At 46.9% G+C, this 9,993-nt stretch overlaps 1 protein-coding gene across 1 annotated transcript in view; it reads right to left on the reverse strand.

Moving 5' to 3' along the window:
• LOC124613062 (uncharacterized protein PB18E9.04c-like) overlaps positions 1–839 on the reverse strand; it is a 104,482-nt gene extending 103,643 nt beyond the window's left edge. Inside the window, exon 1 of the mRNA XM_047141645.1 lies at positions 763–839. Coding sequence (XP_046997601.1) covers positions 763–798 — 36 coding nt within the window. The 5' untranslated portion in view covers positions 799–839. The remainder of the gene's footprint in view (positions 1–762) is intronic.
• Positions 840–9,993: the final 9,154 nt, after the last annotated feature.

A 9,993-nucleotide genomic window follows, 5' to 3' on the forward strand; every position in this document is an offset into this window, starting at 1 on the left:
ATAGAGCGAAAAACCTCCATGAGTCGATCTGTTTCCAGTGGATGCCGGACCAAATGGGCACGAGTGGCAACAAGTGTACTGACGCTAAACGTGCAACAATCAAGTACTCTCCATTCGCCAATGACGACTGAACAGCATATTTGCAACTGAGCCAAAGATAGATCAGTGACAACATTCAGCGGAGACAATGGCTTCCGAGGAATTCACCTCAAGGCAACAGTGTATAATACACCACACACAGTACCTTAATTCTGGCCTCAACTGGAGGGATACTTTCACTGACAGTAGGTTAGGAATATGTCACGTGGTTAATAACAAAACGAATTACGTGCAAAACACAGTACTCTCTTTGCATTCGAATTACTATGTAGATTTTTTAGTTTTGTGAGAAAGGTACGTCCAATAAACAATAACCATAGCATTAACGTTCGGAAAATTTCCAACTCCAACTGCCTCTAAGGTCGTGGAACTATTTTCCTTCTAAATACAAATAAAAATTCGTAAGAATCTGGAAAACAGAAGTTACGTATTACTTCAAACGTTCGCAACTTCGGACAGGCCAGAAACATAGAGACATATACATATCTTATTTTGTGGCGCAATATTACTTCTGACTACTGCGTGTCCGAAATGTGTACACAGATGCAAATGTTAGGGACTTCACAGGTTAAAATACGACAACACTAAACATAAAACGGCATGAGGAAGAATGCCTCCTCTGATATATCAGAATAATCGGCTGTAAATATTAATGTGGCTTACCAGGAGCAGTGTGAAAATCACCACCAGCCGACTCATGTTGCTACTGTCTTCCCTTCCACCAGACGCTGGAGGCTGGCCTTATATATCTTCCCCCTATCAAAAAATTATCGCAGGACCTAGATATCAGCGTGGTCCACACGAGCAACCTCAACTCTTCTCAAGAGTTTCCCACTTGAAGCCGGCGGAAAAAATACATTTGATCGCTGCTATTAATTGGAGTCTTCAAAACAGATAAGTGGACGGCTTCTGATAGTCGGAACAATGCTTTTTTCTTAACGAATCTCCGAAAAATATCTGCTTCAGTTACATATTCACATATTACGCGCTACAGCCAGTCAATTAAATCCGCGGGAACTTATGAATCTGTGTATGAAAGGCAAGGACAATAGTGAACCATCTGACGAAGAGGCAACCGTTTCAGCGGAAGTAAACAATTTAATTCGCATCTGCTATTATTATTTGTGAGAATTCTGTTTCACGGTATTTTTTCCTACTTTCTAATCAGTTTCTCCTTTTATATCCTCTGGTGCCCGCTGCCCCCCCCCCCCCCTTACTTTTCCATGCCTTCGTTATTAGCAAAAATCTGCTCCAGTTTCTGTGCCTTCCTATTTATCTGTTCCTTCAAACCACTTTCTCGTCGTAAGGTTGTTGACTGTAGTAGTCGCACTGTGGGATATCATTCTCTTAATCGTGGTTTTGTACAGAGGTAGATCTACACGTATTTCTTTGTGCAACATTACGGATTGCGTCCCAAAGAAACTACTTTCTTTCTTTGTCGTTTATCGAAGTTTCATCCCATTTCAGTCACTGACGGAGGGGAGAAGAAAAATTCTTTGTTGTGCGTGGATGGCTGAATAACTGACAAAATATTCGATGAAATAAAAGAAATTACCCATTACAGCAAGGGAGACAAAATTCCCATTGTGCTGGGGGCCTGCAAGTGGACAGCAGGAAAAGTAAGAAAGGTTGAATAGTAAAAGCTTCAGGACTGGGGGGGAAGGACTGAAAGTTATGCAATTTTATCACAGCTACCGCTTGATTTGCGTATCGTGAAAGTAGAATGTATGCGTGGAAGAGATCTGGAGACACCGGAAAGTTTAAGACTGATAAGACAGAACTTAGAAAAGACTAAGGCACAGCAGGAGTTCGTGAATAACACAAGGGATATTAAATCTACGTGATGAAAAACGATAGCATAAAAATCGAGGCAAAAGGTTATACAGGCGTCTAGAAATGAGAGTAACAGTTGCAAAACGGTAAAGCTAGAAAGAAAGGAGGAGAAATGTGAAACTATAGAATCATGGCTTCGGGAAACACTGTTTCTCCATACAGTGAAATTAAAGAAAATTTTGGAATAACTATATGAACATCCAGAGCTCAGGTGACAAGCAAAGACGTTATTACTTGAAGGTAGAAGGAATGTAAAGAATAATAATATAAAGAAACTCGAAGAAAGTGTTACGTAAAAGGAAAAGAAAGTTGATGAAGATGAATACGGGATCTGATACTGCAGAAGGAATATGACAAAGTACTGAAATATATAAGTCGAAATCAGGCACCTCTGACGCGAAGAAATTAACAACCCCAACACTCAAGGAGGAATCACAAGTTTCGTCAGTCAGAGTTGAAGAGTACTAAAAAGAGTTTCCCGTAGAAGAATGGAACAACTGCTAGAAGTTGATCTCGGGGAACATACACTCCTGGAAATTGAAATAAGAACACCGTGAATTCATTGTCCCAGGAAGGGGAAACTTTATTGACACATTCCTGGGGTCAGATACATCACATGATCACACTGACAGAACCACAGGCACATAGACACAGGCAACAGAGCATGCACAATGTCGGCACTAGTACAGTGTATATCCACCTTTCGCAGCAATGCAGGCTGCTATTCTCCCATGGAGACGATCGTAGAGATGCTGGATGTAGTCCTGTGGAACGGCTTGCCATGCCATTTCCACCTGGCGCCTCAGTTGGACCAGCGTTCGTGCTGGACGTGCAGACCGCGTGAGACGACGCTTCATCCAGTCCAAAACATGCTCAATGGGGGACAGATCCGGAGATCTTGCTGGCCAGGGTAGTTGACTTACTCCTTCTAGAGCACGTTGGGTGGCACGGGATACATGCGGACGTGCATTGTCCTGTTGGAACAGCAAGTTCCCTTGCCGGTCTAGGAATGGTAGAACGATGGGTTCGATGACGGTTTGGATGTACCGTGCACTATTCAGTGTCCCCTCGACGATCACCAGTGGTGTACGGCCAGTGTAGGAGATCGCTCCCCACACCATGATGCCGGGTGTTGGCCCTGTGTGCCTCGGTCGTATGCAGTCCTGATTGTGGCGCTCACCTGCACGGCGCCAAACACGCATACGACCATCATTGGCACCAAGGCAGAAGCGACTCTCATCGCTGAAGACGACACGTCTCCATTCGTCCCTCCATTCACGCCTGTCGCGACACCACTGGAGGCGGGCTGCACGATGTTGGGGCGTGAGCGGAAGACGGCCTAACGGTGTGCGGGACCGTAGCCCAGCTTCATGGAGACGGTTGCGAATGGTCCTCGCCGATACCCCAGGAGCAACAGTGTCCCTAATTTGCTGGGAAGTGGCGGTGCGGTCCCCTACGGCACTGCGTAGGATCCTACGGTCTTGGCGTGCATCCGTGCGTCGCTGCGGTCCGGTCCCAGGTCGACGGGCACGTGCACCTTCCGCCGACCACTGGCGACAACATCGATGTACTGTGGAGACCTCACGCCCCACGTGTTGAGCAATTCGGCGGTACGTCCACCCGGCCTCCCGCATGCCCACTATACGCCCTCGCTCAAAGTCCGTCAACTGCACATACGGTTCACGTCCACGCTGTCGCGGCATGCTACCAGTGTTAAAGACTGCGATGGAGCTCCGTATGCCACGGCAAACTGGCTCACACTGACGGCGGTGGTGCACAAATGCTGCGCAGCTAGCGCCATTCGACGGCCAACACCGCGGTTCCTGGTGTGTCCGCTGTGCCGTGCGTGTGATCATTGCTTGTACAGCCCTCTCGCAGTGTCCGGAGCAAGTATGGTGGGTCTGACACACCGGTGTCAATGTGTTCTTTTTTCCATTTCCAGGAGTGTAGCTCTGATTTCGAGGAAATACTGCAACACCCTATTCAAGACTGACTTAGAAGATAATATGAAGAAAGGGGAATCTACATTTGTAGTAGTTGAAAAATTAGAAAAATCTTTTGACAGTAATGACTGTTACACAATTGTCGAAGATAAAATACAGTCAGCGAAATGTTATCTGTAACTTGTACAGAAAGCATGCAGCAGTTATAATTGCAATTACAGGGAATGCACTTTAAACAAAGTGAACAGTTTATACAGAATGACTGATGACAAGTCACTCACAAATTAAAAACTTTTCTTAACGAAACGTAGCTTTGCTCTTTACTTAACTACGCGCTCGAATTGTTTAGCATTGACTGCAAGGCACATTTGCAATCTGCATTCGGGAGTTAGATGAACAGACGAAAGTACATTCGATGATATGCCGTTGCATGCTGCGGCGATTCGACGACGTGTATTGTCGAGCGTAGTTGAGGCTTCATGACAGACTGCATATTTCAGCGTTCCCCATGGAGAGAAATCAAGAGTAGCCAAATCAAGAAACCGGGCCAGAAACCGTAGTGCAGCTTTCCGCCCTATCCAGCGGTCACTGAACTTTTCATTCTGTACTTGCATTGAAGTAATCTGGGACGTCGCCGTGTTGCAACCACATACACTGTCTGTTAGACAGTGCTATCTCTCTTTAGAAGAACAGGCGGGATGTTCGTAAGAAAGTGTGCACATGCATTTCGATTTAACAGCCGTGGGATAAAGTAAGGTGCCACAATGGAATTTCCTATGGCACCGCATGAAAGGGTTACGCTTCACGATCGTCGTTGTAACTGACGAAGCCAGCGCGTATTTTCAGCTGCCCAATAGCGCATACTACGTAAATTTACATTACCGTAGTACATAAACTTTGCATCGTCTGTAAAGAGCACACTTTAGAGAAAGTATGGAAAGCAAACTAAGCAGATTTCTATACGACTTTCGAAACGACGTCTTCGGAGTGTCTGTCGTAGTGACAGATGATAAGGGTGGAATTTTTGTCAGTCCAAGCTGCGAATAGCACTCCGCCGGCTGATCAAGGACTGCTTGGCAGAACGTCTCCCGCCACCATTTCTCCCATAACAGCACCATGTCCGACTCCTTCTCGATGGTGGACACGTCTGCGTGCAAAGGATGTTGAAGCAGAAATGACCCGCCGATGGGCGACACAGTGCCAGCTAGTTCTACTGGTCAGACAAGTAAACAGCCGAAAGTTTTGATACAACGACGTAACCGGGTGACACAGTAGCCAATTCCGGCGTGCGTGTCAGTTTTAGAAAATTTCTCGGACTGCTTCGCGAAGAGTTTCAATACTAACAAGTGTTACATCGCCTAACTCGTCTTTTCCAACGCCTTCGGATGCCCTTCAAAAATGTATACCTTTTTTTTTTTTACTTCAAAATTATACATGCTTCGGTATCTCGATCGATACAACGCTCTTCACCATCCTTAGCGTACTATCATTTGCCGAAAACCTCGTTTCCATACAAGGAACAGTTGACGAAATAAAAGGGCTGTTATGTCTTAGACGGCTTACCCCTACACACACACAGAGGGAAAAATCGCAATACCAAAAAATAATTAGTGTACAGTAATGAAATTTCTGGAATGCATTTTTCAAGGTAATTTATTTAATAAATTAACGTTGCAAGTCACAGATTAATGTAAGTGCGAGATAAGCCATTGGAAATGTGAAATGCTGGGACATTAATAACAAGTGTAGCCGATGGAATGTTGAACACAAGCTGCGTGTATTGTGCTGCACAGGTGCCGGATGTCAGTTTGTGGCAAGGAGTTCAGTTCCTGATGCACCTGGTCGCTCAATACAGGAAAGGTTAATGCTGGTTCTGGGTGACGTCGGAGTTGTCTTCCGATGATGTCATGTATGAACTCAGCTGGAGACTGATCTGGTGATCGAGCAGGCCAAGGCAACATGTCGACTCTCTGTAGAGCACGTTAGGTTACAACAGCGGTATGTGGGCGAGCGTTAGAAAACACCCCCTGTAATGCTGTTCATGAATGGCAGCGCAACAGGTAGATTGACCAGATTTGCATCCAGGAAGCGCGGCACAACTAGGAGAGCGCTCCTGCTGTCATACGAAGAAGCATCGCAGGCCGTAACTCCAGGTGCAGATCCGGTGTGTCTGACACGCAGGCAGGGTGGTTGCAGGACCTCAACTCCACTCTCTCTAACCAAAACACGTCCTTCTCTGGCACTGCTGCAGAACCAGATTCCATCAGACCTCCGTTCAGTCCTCCAATGAGTTCTCGCTTGACAACACTGAAGTCGAAAATGGAGGTAGTTTGGGGTCAGTGGAGTGCACGCTACAGGGCGTCTGGTTCGGAGATCTCCTTGGAGTAACCGCTTTGCAACAGCTCGTTGTGTCAGTGTGGAGCCAACTGCTCACCAAATTACTGCTGCAGATGCAGATGATGCTACAGAGCCACACGCCCAGCATAACGGTCTTCCCTCTCGGTAGTGTCACGTGTCCATCCAGAGCGTGGTCCTCCAGCCACCGTACATTCCCGCGACCACCGCTGGCAGTGGCTACGTTCCTGACAAGTCTTTCTGCAGAATCACTGAGGAAACATCCAGCTCAACGTAGCCCTATTACACGACCTCGTTCGAACTCAGTGAGATGTTGATCATGTCGTCTTTGTGGCCTTTAAGACATTTATGACTTTCATCAACTCGATCCATCCAACGTCACATGTAACTAACTCTCACGACAGTCACAGCGAGTTTTCAAAGCAAAGCTGATTTGCATCTCCATACTGGCGATACTAGCGTTACTCTTATGCGACAGGTGCGAAATCTGAATAAACGTCACGTTCTAATTTCAAATCCCCGAATAAGCGCAACTGATATACAGCTGAAGTTTTCAACAGTCTGGCTCTACATCTTTATCCGACAGCCTACTTAGTTAAATGATGCCCTACACGAAATCTTAACTTCACCTTTCTTCGAATAATCTGTCTCTTCCAGAGAGTAAATGTGCAACACTATTTCACGAAATTATACGACACATAAAATTGTGTATATTAATTGTTAATCAGTTTTCACAGTATATTACTATATTTAAAGTATCTTCCAATTACGAATAACGGCGAAGGGCACGTTGAAACACATTTGAAATACATTCTGGAGTAAGTATTATACAATATGCGCCTTCAATTTCCCCCATCTGCCCTTAGAAATGTTTATGAAATGTATTCGCAGTTGCGAATACGAACAAGCATCAGCTGTATAATGGAATGGCGACAGGCAACATTGCGCCGGACCGGGACTCGAACCCCTGTTTGCCGCTCATCGCGGGCGGCCGTCCTGAGATTTGGCCACCCGAGCAGGACTCACGGCCACACCCAAACTTCCATATTTTGCCAGCCACGTGTCCACAGCCTGTACTCGCACATACATTACGTATATTCCCGTACAGGGGAGACATTCTACCTGAAAGTCGCTTGCCCGGTTGAGCCGTGGTAAAACTTGTTGTTTTGAAGAGCGCGTCGCAGCGCGTAGTGTAAAGCAGTCGCTTTCCGTTTCTGGCGGTGGCGCCGCTGTGGCAATCACAGCTTTGGTATCTCCCTCTGGTGGAAAATGGGAGAGGTTGGCTGTTCACGTGCATTCAAGGGCCGCTACGAGCTCGGCAAAGGGGTCAGTCGTCGGTCGGAGCGAGTCTGGTCAGTTGGTCAGCCGGGTCAGTGTGGGGCAGTCAGTATCTGTCTGTCGTCCGGAGTGCTAGTGTGTTTTAGGCCGCCAGTCTGCTCGAGTTTGTTCAGGCAATGGTCATTGGCGGTTGGATCGGTCGGTTGCTCGGTTGCGCACTGGGACACAAGATGACTTGTCCGTCTTGAGCGTCGGCGCATGTGAGGTCGCCACGTCAGGCCAGTGGGCCGCGCCGTATAGCGAGGGGTAGCGTCTTCGCAGTCGACACGAGAGCACAGGAGTCAACCCACGACATCGGTCTGGCCGGCGCGAGCTGCGACGTCGTGAGACGCGCCTTCCTGCGTCCGTTGAAGCGACTGGCAGCGGACGGTTCGGGAGAGCGTTTCGGGGGTGCTGCGCCAGGTCTTCGCCAGACTTCGCAGTTTATTAGAAGTTAAGTGAATCGTGATATGTTATTTCATTTACTTGTTAAATTTTACTCGTTTTCTTGGTCAGTCTCTCGCCCCCAGCTTGTTCGTATGTCTCCCGTCCGCATTTGTTAGGCAGTTAGTGTGTGTCTGTCGGTCTGCCGTACGTTAATAGCTGCGTCTGTCATGTTTGTCGGATTTGGTGTTAACGAATTTATTGCTTAAGGTGTAAAGGTCGAATTCCTGAAATATGTTTTTATCTTGCTTATCATATTGAGAGGCGGTATATGTGTAATGTACAGCATGTTTGTAGATTTTATGTAAGAATGCATTTCATGGGTTTTTATTTAAATGGTAATTTTAGTATATAAAGTTGCCACCCTTCCACCGTAAGAGTCCTTTTAACAACAACTTGCACTTTCGGTGGCAAATAATTTTAATTTGAGTGTTTTGTACCATTTCCATCCCTCCTACGGGGTGCATAGTTTATGTGTCTGTGTCAGTTGTTAAAATTTTTAGAGACGGTACCTGATATTTCCTTCCAAGATTCCTGGTTCGACTGCGCAAAACCTGCAATGTGGGGCGTGTGGTGATGAATTGCAGTCAAGAGGCTATGTGTCGGCTATGGCGCCCCATGAATATTATTTTATACTGCTGAGGGAGATATCTGCCCTACCACCATCACCAAGATGTCACACTGAGGTCCACCGATTGCAAGCAAGGATCACAACGCTTACATGGCATTGTTTTGAGGGCACATGTGTGCGCATGTGTAGTCAAGACTGTATTGCGGGTGAACCGCTGGCCATACATCGCATTATCTGTGGATGTCACAGACGTTGAAGAGCCTTGATCTCCATGCTGGATATGCCAAGTGGCCGGCGCCTGACGGCCCAAAACGATATCACCAACACCTTACCGTTGGTTCTACGCCACAGACGACCAGGATGCTATGGCGACGGATGAAGTCCTCCACTTGCTGCTTCGGCCCTCGATGGAAACACAGTGACGAACTCAGGGACCACAATGGCAGAGGATGTCACCGACGCCATTAGCAAAGTGGCGACCAACAAATCGTTCAGTGATTACCATGATGTCATCACACTGGTGGAGGCACGTCGCATATGTGGAGCCTTAGTGTCAGTGGACTTCGACCATGCTTTTGATAGGGCATGCCACAATTATAGTGAGAAGGTGCTCCATCAGCTGGTCTTCCCCCAGTCCTTCACATACATCATCATGTGCCTCCTGTGTAACACAACTTCTGAGGTGACAGTCAATGGATGTATAGCAGACAAGATCGCTATCGCCCAGTCTGTGAGGCAAGGTTGCCCCTGGCAGTGGTTATGTATGCCATTTTCACAGAACCAATGTTACACAGACTACAATGTAGGTTGCAGGAACTTACGTGGAGGGACCATACCTTTGTATGCCATGTGTATGCAGACGATCTGGTGTTTTAGTGTCTACATCAGACGATGTCCAAAGATCACTGAACTGGATTTCCCAATATGGGGCCATAGCCTGAAGCCTCTTGAGCTTGGAGAGGTTGGGAGTCATTGTCATCAACAGTGGCTGAAGGAGAGCTTGGCTCTGGACCCACTCTGGGATACGGTCAAGTGTTTGGAGGTTATCTTTACATGTGACAGTTGATGGAAGGCACACTTAGCTGTATGTGTCTCCTACAAGGAATACATATGGATGTTCATAGCAGATTGGTGCGATCTTTGAACATGGTCCAGCAGGTGGCTTATGTCAACATGTATCTGGCATCCAGGACACCCCATCTCGCCATGGGCCTCCTGATGCTGAAGACGATTGCAGGCAGTACACAGGCAACTTTTGGTTACTTCGTCAGAGTGGGAATGATCATCAAAGTACGATATGACATGCTCACCCTCCTTACTACAAAGGGCAGTCTTGGAATGATCAATGTGCGAGTTAGAGCAGCTGCTTTGTACGTCGACATGATGATGAAGTTGTGGGACCACTGCCAGCGTAGTTTCACAGGAAGTCTA

This window comes from Schistocerca americana, chromosome 4, assembly GCF_021461395.2.
Source record: "Schistocerca americana isolate TAMUIC-IGC-003095 chromosome 4, iqSchAmer2.1, whole genome shotgun sequence".
In the NCBI taxonomy this organism is placed as follows: domain Eukaryota; kingdom Metazoa; phylum Arthropoda; class Insecta; order Orthoptera; family Acrididae; genus Schistocerca; species Schistocerca americana.